Here is a 27,465-nt window from a genome sequence, read left to right on the forward strand (position 1 = left end):
CTGAAGCTGAGGCTCCAAGACTTTGGCCACCTCATGAGAAGAGAAGACTCCCTGGAAAAGACCCTGATGTTGGGAAAGATGGAGGGCACAAGGAGAAGGGGACGACAGAGGACAAGATGGTGGGACAGTGTTCTCGAAGCCACCAGCATGAGTTTGACCAAACTGCGGGAGGCAGTGGAACACCGGAGTGCCTGGCATGCTCTGGTCCAGGGGGTCACGAAGAGTCGGACACGACTAAACAACAACAACAACAACTGTCATATGCATATTTAATATTTAATAAAACGCCCAAAGGGTGGGTTATTGGTTTTTGTTTTATTTTGTACTTTGCATTCTCATCTTTTATATTGTTTTTGCTGGCCAATCAATGTTACTAGACCATGTTTAAATGAGTCCATATGTTAAAATGGTAAACGTACACACCAATGTGTTTTTGGTGACTGCCACAGAACTGAGACTCAAATTATCCTCTACCCCAGCTAAACCGTATTGTTCACCAAGTGTGTCTGTACAGTCTCTCAAGTCTATAAATGTTTAATCAGAAGTAAGTCTCCTTGTGTTCAGTGGGGCTTGCTTCCAATAGGATTTCAGTCCAAGCCTAAACGAAACAATTTAGCTCAAAATTTGGATTATCCAACTGCAGTCCTAAGAATATTTATGAGTATGTAAGTCCCGTCAGATACAGTCAAATGTCATTTCCAAGTAAATATGGCTAGGGCTGGACGAGGGGTCAGCAAACTTTCAGCAGGGGGCCAGTCCACTGTCCCTCAGACCTTGTGGTGGGCCGGACTATATATATTTTTTGGGGGGGTGAACAAATTCCTATGCCCCACAAATAACCCAGAGTTGCATTTTAAATAAAAGGACACATTCTACTCATGTAAAAAGACGCTGATTCCCGGACTGTCTGCAGGCAAGATTTAGAAGGCGATTTCGGATCCGGCCTCCAGGCCTTAGTTTACCTACCAATGGGCTGGACCATACAAGTACTGCAGTTTAGCTGAATTTATGGATCAAATGTTTGCCTACATTTTTTTTTAAAGTAACGTTTGCTTACATCCAGAATAATAGGGTAGCCATTGGATAAATGTGAAATAAATAAATGTGAAAGCCCACCATTCCACTTCAGCCTGGTCCCAGGGACCTAGCTCATGGTTTTGAATAATATTTATTAAAGTTTCAAGAAAAAGTTACAAAAATGAAAAAATAAAAGAAAAAAATTAAAAAACTAAAAAAGAGCAGAAAATACAAAATACAGAAAAATAAAAGCAATTAAAAACATTTCCTTCTTTCCATATCCTATCTTTCATTTACTTGTTTCCCTGACCTCCTCACACCTCCCTTTTTTGTATTCTAGTTCAATAAAATATTCCAGCAAATCCTTTTGAGCTTGGTTTTTATCCTAATAATTTATCTTGGTGTACTATAATTTTACATTCTCATTTCACCAATTAAAAAATCAATTTTTATCTAATCTTTTATATCGTTTCTGCTAAAACCACATTACTTCATTCCAACATCCTTCTAACATTCCTGGATCTTACAATGTTTCTGTAAATAAATTTTAAATTTTCCTAGCTCATGCATTATTTAGAAGTGCATACTTGCTGCATGTACCCTGGTATTTGCAAGCGCACCGCAGGCATGCACCATGAAGCCACAGCCAATAGTAGCTCCACAGTGAATGTCTGTTGAATGTGCAGGTGTGCGTTCCTACCCTTAAGTTGAGGTGGCCAATTTTGGGTGCCATGAAGGATGGCAGAGTGGGAAGCGGACTGGCCTGGCTGATGGAGACACAATCCACAATATGCTTCCTTTAGGAAACATCTCAGTAGACCATGCTTCAACTTAATGCGTGTGCATGTGCGGGGTTGTCAGTACTCAAATTATGAGGGGACTGGACCTTGAAGTGTTGCTAACAACAGTATATAAATGTTTTTAAATAAATAATGTTTAATATGAAATTCACACGCCATAACCTTAGATATATTCCAGCTTTTGTCAAATAATGCCAACTAAAAACAAAAGTATCCAAAGTGGGCATATCAAAAAGGGGCTATGGCCCATTTGCACCCCCTGCCCCACCATCCTGCATTTGGAGCCCTGGTGAGGAGTGCCATTTTGATTTTCTTTCTCAGGCAAATAAAACATTTGGGGTGCTTTTTGTGCACAAATTTGCATTTTGTTATGTACTGAAGTTCTCACCCTGGGCCAGCAGGGGGATACTGTAGATAGTTCAGGTCCACATATGCAAATAAGGGATTGAAAGTGACGTTCAGTGATTGGATAGTTACAGAAAATGGTTACTGTTGCGTTCTAGTGGAGCTCTATATAAGCAGGCTGGGTGAACCCTTCAGTTCAGTTCTGTTCTGGCTTGTGAATAAACAAGAGCTGTTTGAAGAATCGCTGTGTTGTCTGATATGTTCACCCACAACTTAACACATTTACTAACATGTTTCCCCATCACGCTTTATAGATTTCTCCCATTGTCAACCCCGCTGAACGTGTGGCCCCTGCTTCACTTGCACTGTGCAAGGGATAAGTCCAGCCTTGAGCATCTACCATTGTATTCTAGGGCAACCACTACCTGCTCTGCAAAGCTTGCGGAGTTTGTGTATGAGGGATTTTCCCAAAGCAAATGAAGAAAGGCTGGGCAATAATTATGTAGAATGTGCTGTCACTGCAAGGTGAGTAAGAGGCAAAGGCAGCTACCTTTTCAGCAAAGCCAATAAAATGGCCCTGCTTCTTTCCTTCTCTCCCTCTGCTGCAGCCTGATAGAATTGGGACCCCACTCAACATCTTGTGGGAGAGTGGGACACTGTATAGCTAGAGGCTGTTTTATAGACTGTTGATCTTCCTCTCTCAGCTATCCACAAATGCCAACAGGGTTATAAACTAGCATATATATGCAGTGTATGGATCCAGTTCCATTAGGCTGCAATGGAGGGAAAGACAGGAAACACTAGCTCTGCTGAGAAAGGGTGCTTTTTGCATTGTTGTTACGCATGTACAGAACCCAGGACTTAATTTTAGCAAGTGTCAGCCTCCTACTTAGTTTGCAGTGTTGAGACATGTAAGTGTCTGAGTTACACAGAAAAATCTTTTTGGGGCATAGATGGTCAGAACAAGAATTAAACTAAAGGAGGGAGCTGCATTCCCTGGCCAGTGGTGAAAAGCTTGCCAACTGAGCAGGGGGGGAAATGGTTCAACCTGCTCCTATGCTTTTAAATTCAGTTTACGGTAATTTGCAGAATCAGGGGTGAAACTTTTCATGGTACAGAGTTAAGCAGCATTACCTGCCAATGTCTGCAAGATCAAGCGGGTGTTAAAGACACTGGAACAGGCAGTGATATAATAATAATAATAATAATAATAATAATAATAATAATAATAATAATAATGACGATGATGATGACAACCTTAGTTGTTAAGCAGGAAAAGCCAAAGGCCACTTTGAATGCTTAGGCCCAGAGAATTGAGATTCTCAGGAGTGTTAATTTCTCCTGTACCTTTAACAGCTGCATAATAGGTAGAAATGTGTGAATTTTCCTCCCATCACTGTACCACGTTGGGAAAGCTGCTCTCACCAATTTCCAGCGAAAGGCACAACAGCTCCTACAATGGCCTTGCCAGGGGAAAAAAAAGTGTGGCTGGCTGGCTGGAGAGTGAACAGGCCTTTCTTGAAACCAGATTGTTGAGGAAGTATGTCATGATTTGCTGAACCCCTCTGATATGTAGAATGGAGACAGAGCAAATTGTATCCTTCTGTCCTCTACTGTATTCTGGATGCATGTCAGAAAGTGACCACCAGTGGGTATTACCCTCCCCCGACCTATTCATAATAATGCAGCGTCTACTGCTGTTCTGTAGCTGTGCTCTTCCAGGCCTCTTAAGCGCATGGAGTTCTAGACTCGACGAGCTGTCTCCGCCAGAACTCAGGCTCTGCACACGTTCTAACAGACACAGGAGGACAGGACACGTGTCGGCCACGGGCGGAGCCTGCCCCCGCAGCCTGGCTCCTGCCCTGTGCATGATTAGTATGGGAAGGGGCCGGGGCGTGGGCATCTCTGTCGACACGTGTGCTTCTCTAAACACTTCTCCGCACGGTTACAGGCACTCGAGGCTGAGCGCCCTTTAAAACACGCCGGCAGGACAACTTTCAATGGCACCCCGTTAACTGGATTATTTATCACTTTTGGAGGCTTGCACTCTCCACGGTTTCTTCGAAGCGAACCTGGACAAAGTGATCCCCCAAAAATGGCCGATCCGAGATCTATGACGATCCTGGGCTCGGCCAGGCGGGGGCAGCCGCTGCTTTCCCTGCAAGTAGCGCCGGATGTCTCGAAGTGGGCTGGGCAGGGCTGAGTAACGGCTCCCTTTGTGTCTCCACGGCGTGCGCACGAACTTTAGGGGAGGCGGGTGGAGAGCGCGTAAGATCCAGGGTGATCGGGGCGGGGAAGAGAGAACTCACTTTTCCTGCAAAAAAATGCTGCAATTTTACGTGCGCACTTAACTGGGCGTAAGAAAAGCCCCGATGGATTCCAAGAGTCTTACTCCCGAGTAAACACGGCGGAACTTGGTTTGATCTTTATGCTCTCAAGCAAAAAAAGTGTATTCTCACATGCATTGAGATTCTCAAGGAGGCACACTTTGCTTTCTGAATTTAAAACACAGCAGTGGACTCTTGGGGCCGAGTTTAAAACCCGCGCGCGCACGATCTTGCAACTTATTGTTCAGCGTTGCGTGTTTTGCTTTCCAGGGCTTGCATTTCTTAGCCCCGCGGAGAAAACGGGGGCTTGAGACAAGCGCGCCTGCACAGAGCTGGGCCTTGAGAACAAGGGATGGGGTGGGGGCACATCATTAGGGTAGATGTTTACTCGGCTGCCCCGTCCCCACGAGCGGGCTTGCGCGTGTCGCGGCCCTCACCCGGGAGGCGCAGGCGGGGAGGAAGGCAGGCGCCGCCGTCGCTCGCCGTCCGCTGGGCGGGCGATGTCTGCAGGCGGGCGGTGCCGGGGGCGGCGCCGACGGCCGCGTCCCGTCCCCGGCCGGGCAGCGAGGGAGGGACTGGTGGGAGGCAGCCGCCGCCGCCTGGCCACGGCGGCTCCGTACTCTCGACGGGCAGCCAAGGAGGGCTCTGCCGTCCCCGCCTCCCCGGGAGCCGCCGGGGATGGGGAACGCCGAGAGCGGGGAGCCGGGCGGGGGCTCCGGGCTGCTGCCGCCCCCGCCGGGGAAAGTGCCCATGCCGGACCAGGGGGAGCTGGAGGAGAGATTCGCGATGGTGCTGGTGAGAGATCCCTCTTCCTTACCCCACCCCCGCTCCGATCCCCTCGTTGATCCCTCGCATCCCCTTCTCGACGCTGCTGCGGGTAGATTCCGTTGCAAGGCTCTCCTCGGTTGAAAAATCTCCCTAGTCCATCCTCGCTGCGGGAGGGATTCCTACCCGCCCTCTCGATAGGAACAGTTTCTCCTCCCTCTCCAACTTTTCCAGACACTTTTCCTGGCCCCCTCAGATATGGGACACCATTCTCTCGATCTCTCTCCCCCCCCCCCGCCTTCCGCGGGGTTTGCAGCCCTGGTGGTTGCATCCAGAACTCCCCTTGTTGGGGTCTGCAGATCTCCCACCCTGGGCTCTTGCCTGACCGGGGCTCTCTGGTCGATTCCTCCGCAGGACAGATTACTCGCGGTTGCTGAGATGTTCCGGTAGCTCCCCTTCTTCTTCACCACAAGAGTTCCCAGAAGTTCTTTCCATCTCTCTTTCACCTCGCTCTCCGCTCGTTTTCGCTAGAGTCCTCAACTGGTCTCAGCTTTATAAATCTTATCTATCCTCTTAGAGTCCATTAACTCATGATTCTGACAGATTCCTCCCCCTTTTGTGGCACCATTCTGAGTGGATCTCCCTTGTAGGGCAGTCAGCTCACACTGGGAACTTCAGTGTTATCTTGGCCCATCGCAATGGGCCAGGAATCCAGGGTCCAGTGATCCTTAGTCCTCTTCCACAGCTTTTCTCCATCTCCACATTCTGACCCATGGCATACCTGATCCCCAGTTGAAGTGCCTTCTTCCCCAGATCCTCTTGCCCATCTGCCTTGACCTCTTCCACACTTTGATCACCCCACCCCACAATCTGAGGTCCCATTTGTGTTCCAGTGGGTTCGCTCTTCCCAATTCCTTTGCAGCTGCGTTTCAAGCATCTATATCCCCCAATTCCTTCGAAATTTTCAAACCCCCCACCAAGACTGGATTCCTGCTCCCATGCATTAGGATCCTTCTGCAGTAGAAGCGTAGCATCACCTTGCTACCCTCCGCTACCCTAATGGAGCTGCATGACCCCTACCCCATGCGCTTGCCATCCCTTTCCTTGGAACCATTTATCTTTCCTTGGTTGGCCTCTGATATCCAGTCTCTCTCAATCCAGTTTCTCCTTGCGGGACCCTGTGGACGATCCCTTTATCAACCGAGAGGCCTTGTTTGCTTGCGTTGTGAACCAGTTTTGTGAGGAGTGGTACTGGCAGGAATGTGGAATACCCCAGGTGCCCCTCAGCATCACTGTACGCTGTTGGCATGCAACCTGCAGAGGGCATGTAGGTGGTGGGTTTGGTGGGGATTTAAACTCTTGTCCTTGGAAGAAGGAAGGAAGCGGACCTGGTCTGGAAAGGTATGAGACTACTTTCTTGCGTCTCCACTGTGTCCACAGAAAAGGCCACTCTTAACTTGTGGGTGAAAGGAATTAGTCTCTGATTGGATAGCTGCTAGTGGCCCAATCTTTGCCCAGGAAGAAAGGAAGGAGAAGAAGAGGGATCAGGAAAAGAGGAGCAGAGAATAGGGTCTGGATGGTACTCCTTGCTGTGAACCTTCTTGTGAGATCTGTAGAATATGCCCTCGCCCTTGGAGCAGAGTGGCTGGCCTGTTTAGCCCTCCAGATGCTCTTGGGACTCTTAACTCCTATCAGCTCCAACCCTGCATGGTCAGCGATTATGTGAGTGGTAATCTAACAAATCTGGAGAGCCATAAATTGTCCACACCTGCTGAAAGGGGCTTTGAGTGGGGAAATGTTCCATTTTTATGCAGGAGGCCTAGGATAAGCTTAGTGTGCCAGGCCAAGCTTTGTGAATGGGTGGCTTCTGTGAATTCAAGGGACGTATTCACCTGATCATTTCACCTCTTCTTATTTGTGTCTTTGTCTGTATAAGTTTTGCCTTTTGGAAGACTGCAAGGTCTTGGTTGTGATCTTCATGCATTAGAATTGTGAGTAGAGGCTTCTGGAGGTTGAAACCAAATCAACGCAGGACCGTGACAGTGCTCCTGTTTGTACATAGCATATGTTTGGGGAAGTTATCCCAAAGTGCGGTCTAATGATTGGGTAATTGGTTGATCTGTGTTAATTGCTGTGATTGGAAGAACTGATAGGGAGGAATTCATTCCAAAAGAATTAAAGCCAGAAGAGTAGAGAGTGGCTTTGTGATTGCTCCTTAAACAGTGGAAATTTGACCATTTTGAGAACCAGAGTTCGTGCTGCCCATTTACTCATATGGAACATCCCAGTGGACGGCCCCAAGGGTTTCTTGGGAACAAAGGGACACTTCTGTGGTCATCTTTCTCTTTGCAAAGTAAAATTGCCTTTCCTTCCCTGGCTTTTCCAAGGAGATGCTCTGCTTCTTGACTTTTCATAAAAAGATCCTGACACATCGGATGTGACTCTTGAGATTCAGAGACTGTGGCTGAGCCATTAGAGATTCTGGTTGTGTAGAGAATGCTTGGGGATTTCTGGGGGATTTTTTCCTTCTTGATTGTGGAAAGTATGTTTGTTTTTTTCAAAATTCCACTCCAACGATGTCAGAGTGACAGGAAGCTGACAGCATGTGACCCATAGTTCCCTCCTCTGTCCATTCTCCCTACAGTGGTCATGCAGCTGTTTGAATAGTTCCATTTTCACTCTGATTTGTAGGAAAAGGGGTTGTGTTTCAAAATCCACATGATACAGGGTTGTTGGTAATACATTGAATGTAAAGAGCTTATACTGAGGCAGATCATTGATCCAGCCAGTCTAATATTGTCTGCTTTGAATAGCAGTAGCTTTCTGCATTAAGATCTTTTTAAGCCAGAGTTTTCATTTCTTTCTTTAAAAGAGAGCAAGTTTCTAGCTCTCATTGTTTTGAATATGTCCTTGGAAGCATGTGAGCTGTGCTTTCTGAAATTTCAAAAAACAGCTAGTCATGGGACTGGGCTAAACAAGATTTCCAGTGGCTGTGGGGTTAGAACTCATGTCCGGTGTAGTTCTTTCAATTCCCATGACTATCAAATCAGAATATATAAAACAGTAAACATTGCAGTTATGCAAAATAGGTGAAAGCTATGCACCTTTGTGTAAATTATATTGGTTACATAATTTATTCATGCAGAATTTGAATTCAGTAGATGCAAAATTGTAGGATTTTTTATTTTATTTTTTGCATTTTGAGTATGAATGTGCGGACTATTCGTAGCCCTGGGCAAAGGTGGAACAGTCTGCCTTCTTGAAAGTATCAATCTTAATAGCCAAAGGCATGAAGAAGAAGAAATCCATGTTATGTTCCTGTGTATTCACAGAGGCATTCATCATTCTGATACTGGTGATTTATGATTTAACCAGATGTATAGTACTTTTTTTTGCCTTCCCTGGGGCAGGATTAAGCATTATGCTATGTACGTGGTTGCAGAGGAGGGCACATATCAGAGCTCTATCTGTAGTGTAATTTGAGAGCCCAACTGAGTCTGTATCGGCCAACAATAAAACTTTCCCATTGTGCTACAGTGCTGAAGCGGCTAGTGATAAATCGGATGGATCCACTCTCCAATCTAGGTGCAATGTAGTTGGTCCCCTGTCCATTCCAGTTTTGGTGCACCAGTCCTGGCATAGACGCTGCATCCAGTTCCCCAGTTCTTATTGCTGCCGTCGACGGGTCAGAACTTTGGAGTTATGGAAAAGCAGTGGTGATCGCATCTGCTCTCCTGTTCGCTTCCACAGAGGTTCTGTAATATTCCCTGCAGTCCATAACACGGTGTCTCGTCTCTAATTCCGTAATGTAGGGCAAATGGTTGTACACTCCACTCAAGTGAAGTATATGGTAGTAAAGGTAAAGGGACCCCTGACCGTTAGGTCCAGTCGCGGATGACTCTGGGGTTGCAGCACTCATCTCGCTTTACTGGCCGAGGCAGCCAGCATACAGCTTCCAGGTCATGTGGCCAGCATGACTAAGCCGCTTCTGGCGAACCAGAGTAACACACGGAAACACCATTTACCTTCCCGCCGGAGCGGTACCTATTTATCTACTTGCACCTTGACGTGCTTTCGAACTGCTAGGTTGGCAGAAGCAGGGACCGAGCAATGGGAGCTCACCCCGTTGTGGGGATTCGAACCGCCAACCTTCTGATCAGCAAGTCCTAGGCTGTGTGGTTTAACCCACAGTGCCACCTGTGTCCCTATGGTGGTAGTAACCTGCCCTAGATGAGGGACAGAAGGACCATGGGGGTAGCATTTAACTAGGTTTTACTCCTAGTAGACCCACTGGAATTAATGAACCTAACTTAGTCAGGTTCATAATGTCATTTGGTTTGTTCTGAGCAAAAATGTGGTTGACTTCCATCCCAGATGTGCTACCTTGCCCCTGCAGTATAGGTTGAGATGGAAGACAGAAACACGCCCCTCCCCCATGTACACAATGCTGTGCTAGATCATGATGTAATGTAGCACAGGGAGGGCTTCAGGACAGGAGGGGCTGTGATAGCCCCAGACATGTCCACCTCCTTTGTTGCCCTCCTCCTTCCAAGCACTGGATATCAATTATATGTCTACCTGATTTCAGTGTAGACCGGGGAGTTGGGAGAGGAAACTGGTGAGAGAGGTGGGAAGATAAGGCCCAAAGTTACACACTTGACAGTCTGTCAACAGCTATGTGTAAGTCAGGCCACACAGGGCAACCTGTGACACCATCTTGGGTAGACCAGCAGGTTGCACTAGCAGGCTGAGGTGCTGTGATGTTTGAGAGAAGCATAACTTGTCATTGGTGGCGATGCAAGTTAAAAGAAGGAAGGGAAGATTCCCAAGGGATCATTGAAAATGCTTGAAAATCTACTTGTGACTTCCGTATGATTTCACCCATGTATTTAACCAACTGGGAAACATTCTGTTGAAAACAACCTGAGAATCGCATCTTGAATTTTGAGGTCAAATCGCAAATTAAAAACCAGATTTTTAAATTGTATTTTGAATTATTCTGTGTTATGAGACCTGACCAATATTGTGCTTTGAACTGGATAGCTTTGGAGGTGGGAATAAGGACCGGGGAGCCAACCCGCTCTTTCAGTTCCTTAAAAAGGATGCGGTAGCTGTGGCCCTCCAGACATGGCTGCACTTCATCTCCCATCAGCCCTAGCCAGCATAGCCAATGGTTAAGAATGATGGGAGTGGTAGTCCAACACCATCTGAAAGTCCAGCAACATCTCCCCAGCCCTATTTTAAAGTGGATTGCCGGCTGGCCTCCTTGAACAACCACCACCAGTCTCCCCACCCATTTTGCCTGCCTCCTGTGGGCAGCTGAAGGGTCCAGCTGGTACCCATTAGGAAGCCTGAATTGTCCTTCCAATTGCAGATTCCTTCATTATAAGCCAATTTAAAGTGCCACATCACTGGGAGGGTTATCATAATATTGTTTGTGAATTGCATTGTCTGCCATTTACTTTCTTGAGTACAGTTTAAGATTCTGGAACTGACCTTTAGAGTCGTGAAAGGCCTGGGCCCACCCTTCCTTTGGGAGAAAAACCTTCCCTGCACAAGCTCTCCTGCCCTTTCAAATGGGCTGGGAAAGCCATCTTTTTAAATGTCATTCAACAAGCGGTGACATTTGTGGGGGCCGGGAGTGTATTTTGCTGGACCTATGGAATTTCTTTACCCAGTGAGGCCTGCAAACACCTTATCATCTTTAAAACATTTTTAGTTCCCAAAGCTTTAAACACGCCTCTCAAAACTGAGTTATAGATATATAGACGATCAATTTTTAATAATTTAGTTGTGTAATTTTAGGCTGTTGCAGACAGCCAAAATCATGAGGGATGCTGAAGGCCAGGCCTGTCTCAAGTAGTGAATCTGAACTGCAACTAAGGATTGGTTTTACTGTGGCATCAAAGTTCCCTCCCATCGAGAACCTTTCTCGAGAACCTTCTCCTGGAGATGGTACTTTTCTAGCTGGAGGGGATTTTTGGACGGAGGAGACCTCCACCTATACTGAGAAATAGTATAGCACAGGCAAAGATTTGCCATCTTAGTGAGAATAGGGGCTAGTGTAGGTTTGGGGATAACATCTTGCCAGCGGATTGGATCCTGAGCTCCCTCAGCTGCTCCCATGGGCCACTTTGGCAGGTGGGTTTGCAGAGTGTGGTCTCAATTGTTTCCTTCCTTTGCAACTCAGCAAAGACCTGTCTAACCCAGAGCCTTTTTCCTGCAGTGGCACAACCAGGTAAGATAAAGGTAAAGGGTCCCCTGACCGTTAGGTCCAGTTGTGGCCAGCTCTGGGGTTGCGGCGCTCATCTCGCTTTATTGGCTGAGGGAGCCGGTGTACAGCTTCCGGGTCATGTGGCCAGCATGACTAAGCCGCTTCTGGCAAACCAGAGCAGCGCACGGAAACGCCGTTTACCTTCCCGCCGGAGCGGTACCTATTTATCTGCTTGCACATGACGTGCTTTTGAACTGCTAGGTTGGCAGGAGCAGGGACCGAGCAACGGGAGCTTACTGTGTTGCGGGGAATCGAACGGCCGACCTTCTGATCGGCAAGCCCTAGGCTCTGTGGTTTAGACAGCAGCGCCACCCGCGTCCCGGCACAACCAGGTGCCTGTGAGAACCAATAGCCCTCCCAACATTGTTTCCCAGCAATTAGTATTCGGAGGCCTTGGATACTGGAAGGTAGCCTGCAGCCATGAGTAGCGGCCATGAATAGTTTTATCCTCTCATGCACACAACATGCCCTGCCTCCAACATCCTTGGGCAAACTGGCTGCTTCTTCTATCTTTGTGCAATTACCATGAAGGTCTGGAGACTTCCCCCGCACCCTGAATGTAGTTAGAAACCTCTCCTCAAACAGGAACTCTGGCTTCTCAGGGTTTTTGATTGTGAGGGCAGTTTACAAGTGTGCAAAACAGGTGTTTTTTTTAAAAAGGTTTCCTGACCTTTGACTAATGATCTTGCACCTCGGGATGTTGTGACATAGCTTGTGACCTCTACCCCCAGTTTAACCCTTCACATATTCAGGCCGGTGCCTGAACACGGTTTAAGAATGTGTCCAGTTCTCTTTTAAAGCCTTAATAATTATTTTATTTATACCCCATCCATTTGACTGGGCTGCCCTAGCCACTCTGGGCAGCATTCAATAGGATAAAAACACAGCATGCACCAAATATTAACAACTTACTGATACAGGGCTGTCTTCAGATGTCTTCTAAAAGTTGTGTCATCTGATGGGAGAGCGTTCCACAGGGCAGATGCCGCTACCAAGAAGGCCCTCTGCCTAGTTCTCACTAACCTCACTTTTCGCGGTGAGGAAACGGCCAGAAGGCCCTTGGAGCTGGACCTCAGTGTCCAGGCTGAATGACAGGGGTGGAAACACTCCATCACATCTCATGGCAGCAAATTCCACAGCCAAGGTGCCCGCTGTGTGGAAAAGTACTTCCTTTTGTCTGTCCTAAATGTCCCACTATTCAGTTTCATTGGGTGGCAGGGAGAAATATTCACTCTGTCCACTGTCCCCATAGCTCCAAACCTTTGCTCTCAGACTGTTGCTGTAGACCCCTAATCGTTTGGGTTGCCCTTTTCTGTACCTTTTGCAGCTCTACAATATTTCTCTCTCACACACACCCCTCCCAAAAGGTGTGGCAATCAAAACTATACCTATTCCAAGTGTGGTCAGACTGTAGATTCAAAGAATGGGATTCACTCCCCACCCCCAGCCGCTGTACACTGGGTTGACCTCCAATATCCCTTTCATATAACACCGGTCTTGAAAGACCTACAGTGACTCCCAGTACGTTTCCGAGCACAATTCAAAGTGTTGGTGCTGACCTTTAAAGCCCTAAACGGCCTCAGTGCAGTATACCTGAAGGAGCGTCTCCACCTCCATCGTTATGCCCGGACATTGAGGTCCAGCACCGAGGGCCTTCTGGTGGTTTCCTCGCTGCGAGAAGCCAAGTTACAGGGAACCAGGGAGAGGGGCTTCTCGGTAGTGGCACCCGCCCTGTGGAATGCCCTCCCACCAGATGTCAAAGAGAAAAATAACTGCCAAACTTTTAGAAGACATCTATTATTATTACAGTGGTACCTCGGGTTACAGATGCTTCAGGTTACAGACACCGCTAACCCAGAAATAGTATCTCGGGTTAAGAACTTTGCTTCAGGATGAGAACAGAAATCGTGCTCCGGCGGCGCGGCAGCAGCAGGAGGCCCCATTAGCTAAAGCGGTGCTTCAGGTTAAGAACAGTTTCAGGTTAAGAACGGATCTCTGGAACGAATTAAGTACTTAACCTGAGGTACCACTTTATTTCAAAGTCATTCCCTGTCAGTTCAGGTCCTATGATTGTATCTGAGAAGTTGGGATTCTTTGCCACACCTTAAGCCACATTTGGCGTTTTATTACCAATTCATTCAGCTTGGTGTAAACCTTTTGGATCTCTTTGTCATCCCTTTTAATTTTCCCCATCATGAATAATTTGGTATTGTCAGCAAAGATGACCGCAGCTATGCATAACCCTAATTCGGGGACATTTTGGAAGGGGAAAAAAAGCATTAGTCTCAATACAGAACTTTGAGGGGTGGGGGTGTCCTTATCCTGGGGCAAGGGGAGATGGCTTGCTAATAGACAGACAGATCTGACCCATGGGCTATAATCCATTGGGAAGATCATTACAGGCCCTCTTAAAAGAACAGGTGCTGGATTTTAGCAAGGCTCATACAGAATTTCCCCAGGAATTGTATTCTCCGGAAATCAGTGAAGGATGTGGAGTGCGATTTGACTTTAACCCCTCAAGCACCAAAATCCCTTGGCTGACCCTGGGTGCAAGAACATTTGTGTGTGTGTGTCTCCTTTGAAAGGGTGTGTGTGTGTAGAATTATGAGAAAGTGCCAGATCACATTTATGCAAAGCTGAAATCTCCAAAGGCTCAAATTAAAATGGAATGAGGTGACTGATACTTCTCTACACTTTAGATTCAGGCTTCGTGTAGCTATACAGTAGTTTGTAAAGTTCATTTTAGCAACTATAAAAGCTAAAACAGTGGCCGGTCTTTTCCACAGAGGAGCAAAAAAACCCCATGCAAAATAAAGGCTGCAATCCACCTTATACCTAGACCAGGGAAAACCCGTTATTACTCGTTGTGATCAGTTGTCTTTTAAACTTTAACTCTCAAAGCTTGCAGCACAGTATGCAAGATCTGTCTCTGCTCTCCTACTTCCTCGCTTTTTCTCTCTCGCCTTCATTAAAAAAAATATATAAAAAAAATATTATTATTAAAGGAAAAGAACCCAAGGAGAAACCTTATTCAATGGAATCCAGCTGCCTGGCTGGGTTGCGTTTCAGAATTTGGACTTCCGGTTTGGGATTTCAAAGGGAGCTGTCTCTGGCAGGGGACTGAATTTCCCACACAGCCATAGACACAATTACTAAGGGGATGGCGTAATAGAAGCATATGGCATCCCTCCCCGTGCAGTTAATTCCGTACAACGTTGGGTAGAAAAAGGGTGGAAATAGCTATCGGTTTCCTCTTGGCATTCTTCCAGCAGGAGAGAGAAGCTCGTACATCTTCGCAGCGTCCCATCTGGAAGAAACACCCAGGGCTTTATTCTGGCAGGGGGGGACTCGAATTCCTTCCTATTCAGAGGGGGAACGGAAACTGACGTTGAGGGGGAATAGCAGACCGCAGCCTCCCAAGCAACCCAGATAGACTCCCCGCAAAGTCGTCCAACGAGGGGACCGGTTTGGAAGAGCTGCCCAGTTGGGTGGGTTGCCAAGTCTCAACGGAGACCCAAATGCTTAGGCCTCATTACGGATTGCAGTCACATTGCATCACTTCCCTGGAAACAGCATCTCATCGAGGGGGAGGGCTTACTTTCGGAAACTTTGTTCCATGAAAGATGGGAGCCTTTGCTAGGGTAAGGGGCTGGGGGGATGAGCCAGGGAGCCCTGCTTCTGAGAGGACAGCGCTGTGGGTTAGGCTGAAGTGGGAAGGCTGGCACTCTGCTCTAGCCATGCGGATACCCTGCCTGGAGGATGCTGGGGAGACTGTACCTTATGGTTGCTTAGCAACCACAGCCTATCCTGGAGCAGGCAAAATGGCTGCCTAGGCTTAGGATGAAGCTGGTCACGGGCAAGAAATGGTGCGTGAAGCAGGGCAAGAGTTCTGTATCTAAATCAGGGGCTTGCAGGAGTTCCAGTGTGGGAGGATGGGAGCTAAGAAGCTTGGCTGCAGCTTTTACAAATGAAGGCCCCCTCGGGCGTCCCGTCATTGGATGCTTCAATCTGCCACCAACATGTTGCGAGGCTGTAATTAACGCTTGAAAAATAGCAATTGAGGAATAATTAGAAAGCAGCTGCAACTAATTCCAGGCTTGCAATGCTTTGGCTCCTCTGTTTGGATCTTTGGCGAAAATGTTTCGAACAATGAGGAGGGTGGTGGGGAAGTACCCTGATGTTTAAAAAGCAGTACAGCCTAATTGTTGCTTGTTCTTTTCTGAACACTGTTTGAAAAGTAAAGCCGCTGTCATGCTTCTTTTGTCTGTTAGTTGCTGGAAATACTTGCATTGGAGGATAGGGCATGAGTTTGTGGAATTAAAAAAAATATAAACATGCCCAAGTTTTGCCTTGTAATAAATTGTGAGGTTGCGTTGCCTCTTCCCAGTGCTGGGTTTTAGAGCTTTGGGGGAGCGAAGAGCAAAATCCTGGCTCCCATTCCCAGGCTGTCTTTTAGCATTGCCACTTGCTTCTGGCAGGGCTACTGTAGCTTCAGCAGACAGACATCCAACAGATACAGCATCTTCCCTAGTGTTTGAAGGTGTGGTGATAAAAATCTGTGGATTTTTTATATCTTTCTGCAGCAGTTGATGGTACTTTTCCTGGGTGATTCTTTGGTGCACTGGGGGGGTGGGCGGAAGGGGGATTTAAGAGTTTGATCACCTTAGACTTTTATACTGGCTTTGAGAAATCTTTTTTGTATTGTGTATTTGAATTTTATTTTGTAAGTTGCTTGGATATGTCTTGTGGAAAGAGATCAATGAACAAAACACGTAAATAATGCCTGCCATGCAGCTGTTTAATGGCACAAATGCTTTGCCCCCCCCCCCCAAGTGGAATAAAAAGACATGGGGACTCTTATATGGAACCACAATATAGCTGGCCTTTCATTTCTTTGACCCCTACACCATCTAAGACTCACATCGGTATGTAGAATTAGATACTATTCTCATTGTCCTTAGCAGATCCCTTAGTTTAGCAAGCCAAAATGTCATTTTAACAGGCAGTCCATGTTTTCTGAACACTCATATAATGTGAGAGATTATGCATATGCAGTTTATCTGCAGGCCTTTTAACAACAGCAACAACAACATTTAGATGCCTCCCATCTGACTGAGTTGCCTCAGCTACTCCGGGTAGCTACCAACAGAAAATTAAAAACACAATAAAACATCAAACATTAAAAACCACCTGATACAGGGCTATCTTCAAATGTCTTCTAAAAGTTAAATAGTTGCTTATTTCCTTGACTTCTGATGGGAGGGTGTTCCACAGGGCGTTTCTACCAAGAAGACCCTCTACCTCGTTCCCCATAGCTATACAGTGGTACCTCGGGTTACATACCCTTCAGGTTACATACGCTCCAGGTTACAGACTCCGCTAACCCAGAAATAATACCTCGGGTTTTGCTTCAGGATGAGAACAGAAATCGGGCTTCAGCGGCAGCCAGAGGCCCCATTAGCTAAAGTGGTGCTTCAGGTTAAGAACAGTTTCAGGTTAAGTACGGACCTCCGGAACGAATTAAGTACTTAACCTGAGGTACCACTGTATATTCTGTTTCCAATATGCATTTTGAAGGCATATGAAGGTGCTTTTATTTGCCAATTACTGGGAAGTTAGAGGGTTATGGAGATTCAGCCCTCGGATGTCATAGGTGTTGGCCAATAAGTAACAGCCTTTGGCAGGACTGTGTATGTTCTGGGCTGCTAAAAAAAATGAAGAGTTCTGCATCAAGAACCTCTGTCAGTCATGCAAGTTTGCGTATGTTTGCTTATTTTACAACTTTTTTTCTTTTCTGCTTCCACTGGCTAAAGAAGGGATAAGGAATTGCACGTGCCTCTGAAACTTCACGTCTCCACCATATGGAAGCCGACTTAGTTCTCTCCATGGCTCCTTAGATTTCGCCAGGCACATTCCAGCCTAGTTTTTGCAGTCTTGAGGAACAGTAGCTTGCTTCTTTTTTCCCCAAAAAGGAAAGCTGAGATTAATGGGACATTGAATTCTGTGTCAAAATATCAACATCTACACATGTCCCATGCATTTGTAGGATGCCCATAGCTGAGAGACGGACAGGGAGGGGAGCAGAACTGATCCTGAAACTCCACTTCCTGGCCCTTATGTTACACCAGACATTGTTTGCGTCATGTTTTGAAGCCGGAGGACTAGAAACTTAGTATGAAAGAAAATCAAAATTCTTCTGATGCCACCAAACATCAAAATCCAAGACAGTTTGAGCCTACAACACCAATTCTGGCCCAGCTGCGCTGGCTAATGGTTGCTGGAAGAAGAAGAGTTTGGACTTGATATCCCTCCTTTCACTCCCTTTAAGGAGTCTCAAAGCGGCTAACATTCTCCTTTCCCTTCCTCCCCCACAACAAACACTCTGTGAGGTGAGGGAGGCTGAGAGGCTTCAGAGAAGTGTGACTGGCCCAAGGTCACCCAGCAGCTGCATGTGGAGGAGCGGGGAAGCGAACCCGGTTCACCAGATTACGAGTCCACTGCTCTTAACCACTACACCACGCTGGCTGGACTTCGGGAAGGAAGCGTGGGGACTCTGACAGGGTCCTTGAGTCCTCCCACCTCCTTTCCGAAGCCCAGTTAGTGCTTTCCCAGCTTTGGGAAAAAGGTTGGAGGGCTCTAGCACCCTGCCAGGGCCTTGTGCCTCCTTTCCAAAGCCCAGAGCCTTGCTTAGCTGGCTTTCGGAAGGCAATGTTGGGGAGGGGAGGGAGCATCAAATTTTGGCTTTGCTTCCCCCCCTTACACGCAACAAGACAGTGCGCAGCCCACAGGTTCCATGTCAAAGTGCTCTTGGTCTGAAAAGTTGGGCTGCCCTGGTCTAGAAGATGCTGAGCAAGATGGAGAAAGCCGGCTTCTCCTGTTTCTGATGCAATACAGTGGTACCTCTGGTTACGTACTTATGGTAATTCGTTCTGGAGGTTCGTTCTTAACCTGAAACTGTTCTTAACCTGAAGACCGCTAATGGGGCCTCCTGCTGCCGCCAGAGCACGATTTCTGTTCTCATCCTGAAGCAAAGTTCTTAACCCGAGGTACTATTTCTGGGTTAGTGGAGTCTGTAACCTGAAGCGTATGTAACCTGAAGCGTATGTAACCCAAGGTACCACTGTATAAGGCTATTTCATAGGTTCCGTTGTTGCGGATGAAGCTGCTGCTGAAGGCAGAGCTCAACAAGACAATTTAAGTACAGTGGTACCTCAGTTTACGAACTTAATCTGTTCCGGAAGTCCGTGCTTAAACCAAACCATTCTTAAACCAAGGCGCACTTTCCCTAATGAGGCCTCTCTCTGCCGGTGCCCTTCCACCATTCGGATTCCGTTCTCAGACCGAGGCAAAGTTCTCAAACTGGGACACTATTTCCAGTTTTGCTGAGTTTGTAAATCAAATCGTTCTTAAACTGGACTGTTCTTAAACCGAGGTACCACTGTACTAGGAATCTTAGAGGAGAATGGCTGTGCAAGGCCATAGCAACTGGGGGCCCTGTAGCAAAGTCATTGTTTGAGATGGTACTTGTATGGTGCATCTGTAAGTTCCAACAGTGGTAGATTAACACATGTGGCACATGATGTGTCAACCTTACTCAATCTAAGGTGGTTTGGGCATTGTCAGGGCTTGAATGGGAGACAACTGGAGAACCATGTGCACACTGACAGACTATACATTCAATATCTATACTGTGGTATGAAGTTAGCAGGACTGGATAAATCTATTTTGCAGCCCCATCTGTGAGCTTTTGGGAATATAGCCAGGAAGGGAAGAATCAACAGAACAGATGCAAATAATGATTTTGCATGGGGCTTACGTTTGTCCTTTAATCCAACACTGTTGATGATCACATTCACCACACAGATGCCATCACTGATAATTACCCTCTTGCAGAGCCCATGGGGTGTTGATACCCAGGCCTAGTTACCGGTCGATGCTAACATTCAGTACTTCCACAACACACAACTTTGCACCACGTGCAAAACAGAATAACTGCATTTTGTAGGTTGCAGGGGCAAACTGCTTCTGTCGCTGTGTCTGGTTTGAGCCACAGGAATTAGACTCTAATAAGGTGGGTTCCCTCTGGCCCATTGGTTCAATTAGGCCCACCAGGCCTTACAATTTTGGCCGCAAGGCTGTTTTTTGGCTCATCAGTTTACACTCACCTGATGCCATGGCAAACGAGTGTGTCTTCCGTCTAGGGCACAACAAGACCAGTTTCCCCACCCACCTTGTGGCTAGAAGAACTTTCTGCCTGTGATTATGCTCCTCCCTTCCCCAAAGGGATCATGTCGAATCACATTGAGCTCAGCAGCCATTTCTAATCAATTATTATTTTTTAATCATTCTGAGTTTCGATTGAGCTACATCCATTGTGGCCAGCATGCCAAGCTGCTTCTGGCGAACCAGAGCAGCGCACAGAAACGCTGTTTACCTTCCTGCTAGAGTGGTACCTATTTATCTACTTGCACTTTGACATGCTTTTGAACTACTAGGTTGGTAGGAGCAGGGACTGAGCAACAGGAGCTCACCCCGTCGCGGGGATTCGAACTGCCAACCTTCTGATCGGCAAGTTCTAGGCTCTGTGGTTTAACCCGCAGCGCTACCCACGTATCTGCATTAGTATGTTTGAATTCCTCCCAATTCAAACTTACAGACTCGCTGTTAAGACCGTTTTCATGGAAGACAATCTTACTCGGTTACGAGTGATCAATGAAGAAGAAGAAGTATGTTTGAAGAGCAAAAGGCACCCATTGGCCCTAAGCATCTTGGTTATGTGTTTCCTGTTTATGGAGGACGCACTTGCCAGAGGGAGACGTGTGGCTTCTCTGTGAATCACATCTTCCATTTTCCCGAAATTTATCCCCACATGGAGGGGTCCATAGACTCTGGATCATGAGAGGACATTCTGTGTTTTAACTTTGAACAAACTGCAGAACCTGGATTTGATGGCAAAGGGGTACGGGGAGCAAGCAGGAGGTAGTTTAGGATGTATGGACAGGAGGAAATAGCCAGGAAGCCTTTGCTTCACAGCATAACATCTGCACTGGAGAAAAGATTTGCTTTCCGTTTCCCTGGAAATCCCAAAGGCCAGCTTTTGCTTGCCGGTGATTTATGAAAGAAAAAACTTTGTTGCCATAACTAAACACAGGCAGATTTAGTGCGGCCCTGTTTTCTAAGGGGCTGACCCTACACATGATGTGCAAAATTGTGCAGTGGAGCCTGGGCAGTGTTTATTGTTGTTGCTTTAAATGAAAACCAGCTTGGGGAGGGGATGATTCTGAGTGAACAACCAGTGTGTGCACGCTTAATGCTTTCCCCATGCACCAAAACAGCCCCCCACAAACTATTTTCTTATGCTTGCGCACAAAATGTTAGTCATACATAGAATTCACCTGCTGAAATAAATGAACTTAAGTCCATTGATTTCAGTGGGGCTGCTCTGAGATCACCTTTAGCCTGTGATGGAGCCAAGATGCCCCCTATAACTTTTGGGCACACTCATTTGCTTACTCCAGTAGTGGCCCTCCAAAGGGAAGGGGCCATTGGTCAGTGATGGAATGTGTGCTTTGTATACCTCAGGCGCAGACTCAATCTCTGGTATCTCCAGCTAAAGGAACTTGGGTAGCAGAGCTGGGATTGCCAGCTGCACAAGACCTTTGAGAACCACTGTTACTCAAATGAGACAGTCCTGGGCTGCAATGGAACTTGGTTTAAGGCAGCTTCATTCATTCAAAAACACACAGCTGGCAAGACAGGAGTGCAACAGGAGTGCATGTGCCTGACAAGTATACCAGTAAGGGCACACATACTGTTTCATCACAATCCCACGTTATGTTGGGTGTACACCCAAATAAAATTGTCCAACATCTGAAGCAGCTCTTCGGAGCCTTTTTTGACACGGCTTGAATGTGTGCTTCCCTTTTGCCCAGTTTTCAACAGATGACCACAATGCCGAATCCACAAATCTAAAAATACTGTTTTGGCAGCGTTGCACTTGAAATAAGGGATGCTGATTGCTGTGATGTTCTGGAATACGGGGCAACCTTTTACCATTAAGGGCCAGAACGTAAAAGAGCAGTTAAAACTGGCATTTCTGGTGCATGCCTGAACCCCTGGGCTTTCAAATTCTTGATATCATATTTGCAGCCTGCCTTCTATTCAAATTGCTGGGGGGGTGGGGAGAACAGCTTTTATGTGTGCATGTGTTTTTAAAGCAAAGGAAATGCCGACTTGTGTGGTGTGAGCGGAACAGCACCACAAAGGCCGGAAACACAGGCGCATGGGCTAATGCTTGAGACGCTTCTGGCAGTATCAGCTGCAGGGATAGTTGCAGACCTAGGCATACCTGCTAGAAGAAAGCCAGTCCCGATACACTCAGTGGGTCTCACACCTTCAAAGGTGTCTTTCAGGTTGGGCTGCTAAAGTGGGAAAGAAGATCTCTGCTCATGGCTGATGTTCTCAAAGTGGGGTGGTCCTCCAGAAATGTTGCTGGACTGGTCTCACAAATCTACAGCATGGGCAATGGTCAGAAATGATGGGAGTTGGAATCCAGCCTTGTATGGAGGGCTGCAATCCCCCCCCTCCACTGTTTTAAGATAATTCTGAAACCATGGACAAACAAAGCTTTGTGACTCAGGGTGAGATGATGAGGGTGTAGTCTCAGGGATTATCTGATGATTTTTGGAATACAAGAATTGTTGTGCTGGGATCTGACTGATGGTCTGCCCAGAACAGATCACTAGCAAATGTTTTTCAAACAGTAGCTAGTCAGATACCAGTGGGAAGTTCACAAGCAAAGGATCATAACCCTGTCTAGCCCTGCTGTTAATCCCCTAGGGAGGTGGCCAGATGCAAAGGAGAATAGCATCCCATGCCTTTAACAATGGTGAAGAAGAGGGTTTTTTTTCGCTCTGCAGGTGCAGCTACACATGCAGAGATGTCTCTGCTGAAATTCCCTCTTCTATATCTATTAAAGCAGGGAGGGGGAAGTGGTGGGCCCTCAACACTGGCTAGGGTTGACGGGAGTTTGAGCCCACCAACATCATCTGGAGGACTACAGCTTCCTCATTGCTGTGTTAAAGGAATAGGTATCTGCAGCTTTCTTTTGCATCTGCTTAGGGCTGCTCAGTTGCAACTCAAGTTCCCCCCCCTTGACATTGTCTGCCACTGTATTTTGGGACCTGCTATGGATACATCACACAACAAGCTAGCCAGGGAGAGGACATCTATGTGGGCAAATATTCCGGGAAAGAAAGGGTAGGAAAAGCCACAGTCACCCTGTTTTGTGTCTTGGACCCACTTAAAAGCAAATGGAAGAATTGCTGGTTTGCAATCCAGGAATGCTATATATGGACACCTCAGTCATTGGACTTTGCTAGTCCACCGTGAGCATACTGCCTTTCAACAGGGAGGTTGTGCTTTTGGCAATCGTGGCCATTAGTTCTGTGCTTTCTGGCTTGTGGCTATCAAACTGCCCTGTGGCAACAACTTTCTTAAAAATCCCACAGCAGTGGTTCTCAGTTGAGTTGGGGAGTGGCTGAGCCACAGCCCTGAATCTTCTACTCTGCTCTGCACCCCTTCCAACCAACACTCACATGCCTCTCCAGACACATCCTCTGGCTGCTTTTCTAGACACTGCTGCTATTCCTTCGCCATCTGAGCTGTTAATGGAAGAGTGCTTAGCTAGCCAAACAAGCCCTTACTTTGTCAGGGAGGTTGGACCTGTGGCCATCCAAATGCTGTTGCCCCATAGCTCGCATCATCGGTGGCCACTGGCTATGTTGGCTGGGGCTGATGGGAGTTGAAGAATGCCTGGAGGGTTACAGGTTCCCCACCCTGTCTTAGCTCCAGTAGTTCCAAATAGAATCATAGAATCATAGAGTTGAAAGAGACCACAAGGGCCATCGAATCCAACCCCCTGCCAAGCAGGAAACACCATCAGAGCACTCCTGACATATGGTTGTCAAGCCTCTGCTTAAAGACCTCTAAAGAAGGAGACTCCACCACATTCCTTGGCAGCAAATTCCACTGTCAAACAGCTCTTACTGTCAGGAAGTTCTTCCTAATGTTTAGGTGGAATCTTCTTTCTTGTAGTTTGGATCCATTGCTCCGTGTCCGCTTCTCTGGAGCAGCAGAAAACAACCTTTTCCCCTCCTCTATGTGACATCCTTTTATATATTTGAACATGGCTATCATATCACCCCTTAACCTCCTCTTCTCCAGGCTAAACATGCCCAGCTCCCTTAGCCGTTCCTCATAAGGCATCGTTTCCAGGCCTTTGACCATTTTGGTTGCCCTCCTCTGGACATGTTCCAGTTTGTCAGTGTCTTCTTGAACTGTGGTGCCCAGAACTGGACACAGTACTCCAGGTGAGGTCTGACCAGAGCAGAATACAGTGGCACTATTACTTCCCTTGATCTAGATGCTATACTCCTATTGATGCAGCCCAGAATTGCATTGGCTTTTTTAGTTGCCGCGTCACACTGTTGGCTCATGTCAAGTTTGTGGTCAACCAAGACTCCTAGATCCTTTTCACATGTACTGCACGTAATTGCCAGTCCTTGCCAGCATCACAGTAAACCTATCTGAACGCTTGAATCAGCTACAACCCTTCTAGCCCTTGGAGAAGAACTTTAAAGGTAAAGGTAAAGGGACCCCTGACCATTAGTTCCAGTCATGACCGACTCTGGGGTTGCGGCACTCATCTCACTTTATTGGCCGAGGGAGCCCAGCATACAGCTTCCAGGTCATGTGGCCAGCATGACTAAGCTGCTTCTGGCGAACCAGAGCAGTGCATGGAAACGCCGTTTACCTTCCTGCCAGAGCGGTACCTATTTATCTACTTGCGCTTTTGAACTGCTAGGTTGGCAGGAGCAGGGACCGAGCAACGGGAGCTCACCCCTTCGCGGGGATTCGAACCGCCGACCTTCTGATCTGCAAGTCCTAGGCTCTGTGGTTTAACCCACAGCGCCACCCGCGTCCCTTGGAGAAGAGCTTTGGGAGACAGCTAATATTTGTTGAGGCAACATTAGGGCTCAACTTCATTCTGATCCATGGTTGCTTACACGTGGGATGGGCAGAATTTGTCAGTTTTGGTGTCTCAGTTTCTCATTTTTTCAATCTTAAGTTCACTTCTCCACTTTTCCACATCAGTCTGAAATTTTCTTTTTAAAGAAAAAAGTCCCTTTGAAAAGTTATCAGCATCTTTAATTTCTCTGCATATGTACACGCTTGCAATTTTCCTTAACATACACATTATTGCAAAGTGATTTCCCCTAATGCAGTTCATCCCTCCCCCTGCTAATATATGTATCTTCATGCACACTTTACCCCAGTTTTGCAAAATTCAGAGAGGTGTGAATTTTGAAGCTCAGCGCTATTTTGATTTGTGTACTGTTTTGGAAGTGGGATGCGGGTGGTGCTGTGGGTTAAACCACAGAGCCTAGGACTTGCCAGTCAGAAGGTCAGTGGTTCAAATTCCCGTGACGGGGTGAGCTCCCGTTGTTTGGTCCCTGCTGCTGCCAACCTAGCAGTTCAAAAGCACGTCAAAGTGCAAGTAGATAAATAGGTACCGCTCCGGCGGGAAGGTAAACAGTGTTTCCGTGGCTTAGTCATGCTGGCCACATGACCCGGAAGCTGTACGCCGGCTCCCTCGGCCAGTAAAGCGAGATGAGCACTGCAACCCCGGAGTCGGCCACGACTGGACCTAACGGTCAGGGGTCCCTTTACCTTTACCTTTTTACTGTTTTGGAAAGTGTGAATGGGGTAGATTCGTCTTTAAATGTGAACTGAATCAAACTCCTCCACCACTCCTAAGCAAGCACACCCACAGACAGACCAAAGTGGGGCTGTACTTTTACCCCCATCCCTGACATTTCACCTGCCTTTCCTAACCCCCATGCATTGCACACATTTGTCTGTAGAGAAAGGCCAACACATGGGCTTCTCCTGACATGCAGGGGCTCCACGTGATTAGGACCCCTTGCTGTGTGGGTGCCCTGATCACGCAGAGCCTCTGGCATGCAAGGAGGAGCTCGTGTTGGCTTTTATATAGAGCAACCACACACAAAGCACAGTTGTTGGTATTTTTAAAAAGAAGATTGGACATCAGAGTTGCAGGACAGTTCCGCATTGGTCTATATCAGTGTTTCCCAAACGTTTTTGGGCAACGGCACACCTGTTTACTGAAAAAAAATCTCGCGGCACACCACCATTAAAGCCCCGCCCCGTGACGTCAGCGCGCAGCGTCACGCCGGGAGGGACGCACAAAAGTGAAAGTTTTTTCCCTCCCCCTTGCTGGGGAACCTCCAAGCTTTGGGGGTGGGAGGAGGCAGCAGAGCGAGGGACTGAGGGACGGCGGCAACTGAGGCGGCGGCGGCTGAGGCAGAGCAGGGAAGGGGGTTTCCAGGGGACACGGCAGCTCCTCGAAAGGCTTCTCTCAGCTGCGCTCAATCCGCCTCGGAGAGGATTTCCCGTCCGGTCCCATGCGTTCGTTTGGGGCATCGCTCCGGCTGCTCCCTCTCCCGCCGCGCAGGAGCGATGCCTCTCTCTGGCTCTCCCTCCGCGCAGGCTGAGGGAGGGAGGGAGGGGCGCGTGTGACCCGTCTCTGCTGGGAGACCAAACCCAGCGAGGCAGAGTCGCGCGGAGGCGCCCAGGCAGCGCTGCCGGCTGCGAGGAGGAGCGCCAGGCAGCAGCAGGAGGCGCGGCCTCTCCTCGCCGCCGCCGCCCCGCCTCTCGCCGCCCGACTCGCCCGCCTCCCTCCAGGCATCTCGCAGCACACGAGGCAACGTCTCACGGCACACTCGTGTGCCGCGGAACACCGGTTGGGAAACACTGGTCTATATGCAGGTATGCCCCTTATGCTAGTCTTCCACATGTAAAGGCTTATGGGTGCCTTGATTCTGCGCTCTTGGTAACTCTTACCAGGTAGATATGAACCCTCCTATCTATTCTATTCTGTGATTATTCGTGTAGGTGCAGGAACTGGCACTGCATACTGAGTTTAGAGACTTTCCACTTTCTTTGAGGGCTGGCTGGGGTGGGGAAACAAGCCCACCATGTTTCCGGTGTGGTGTAGTGGTTAAGAGCAGTGGACTCGCAATCTGGTGAACCGGGTTCACTTCCCCGCTCCTCCACATGCAGCTGCTGGGTGACCTTGGTCTAGTCACACTTCTCTGAAGTCTCTTAGCCTCACTCACCTCACAGAGTCTTTGTTATGGGGGAGGAAGGGAAAAGGAGATTGTTAGCTGCTTTGAGACTCCTTAGGGTAGTGATAAAGCGGGATATAAAATCCAAACTCTTCTTCTTCACCTTCCCAGCCCTTAATGACACAAAGAGGTTTGAAAGGTGACAAATGGTGGAATTTCAGAGGCAGTGGGAGGCGGGTACGGTGTTTGAAAGGGCTAGAGGTGGAGCTCCAGTGCTCTGTGCCCTGCCACTTAGATAGCAGAAGCAGAATCTTATGAAATATCAAGAGCATGCATTCATGTGCCACATCTGTACAGCTGATAGGAATCCAGCTTGTCTCTGTGCAGAAGGAATTTTGCTGCTGCAACTTCCACTGCAGCATGTACCTGGCCTTGCCTAGGTGCTTTTAAATATGTCGGGTTCCCTCCACTCAGGCCTGCGCTTGGAGCAGTTGTTTCATCAGCACACATTCTACTCATGTAAAAACACGCTGATTCCCAGACCGTCTGTGGGCCAGATTGAGAAGGCGATTGGGCCGCATCTTGCCCCTGGGCTTTAGTTTGCCTACCCCTGATGTAGACCAAAAGCTTACCTCTGAGGTGCTGCAGGCTCCTCCCCTTCCTGGCTCTCTGCCAGGCCCTGATCCAGGCAAGCAGTTCTGTGCAGCTCCCTCTTCTGTGCTAACTGATGTGCAGCTAGCAGAGCAGTTTGGTGGGGGTGGCTGAGGAGTCTGCCTTGTGTCTGTGGC

At 47.7% G+C, this 27,465-nt stretch overlaps 1 protein-coding gene across 8 annotated transcripts in view; it reads left to right on the forward strand.

The window, feature by feature from the left end:
* Nucleotides 1-5,056: 5,056 nt before the first annotated feature.
* FMNL3 (formin like 3) overlaps nucleotides 5,057-27,465 on the forward strand; it is a 110,274-nt gene continuing 87,865 nt past the window's right edge. For 4 of the 8 annotated variants that reach the window (XM_081900713.1, XM_081900715.1, XM_081900719.1 and 1 more), the window contains exon 1: nucleotides 5,058-5,284. In XM_081900713.1, the coding sequence (XP_081756839.1) occupies nucleotides 5,168-5,284 (117 nt within the window). In that variant the 5' untranslated portion in view covers nucleotides 5,058-5,167. Of the gene's footprint in view, nucleotides 5,285-27,465 lie in introns of all 8 variants that reach the window. The other 4 variants (XR_014165701.1, XM_081900718.1, XM_081900716.1 and 1 more) reach the window with 2 other exon arrangements.

Source organism: Podarcis melisellensis (genome assembly GCF_964234715.1).
Source record: "Podarcis melisellensis genome assembly, chromosome: 2".
NCBI lineage: Eukaryota > Metazoa > Chordata > Lepidosauria > Squamata > Lacertidae > Podarcis > Podarcis melisellensis.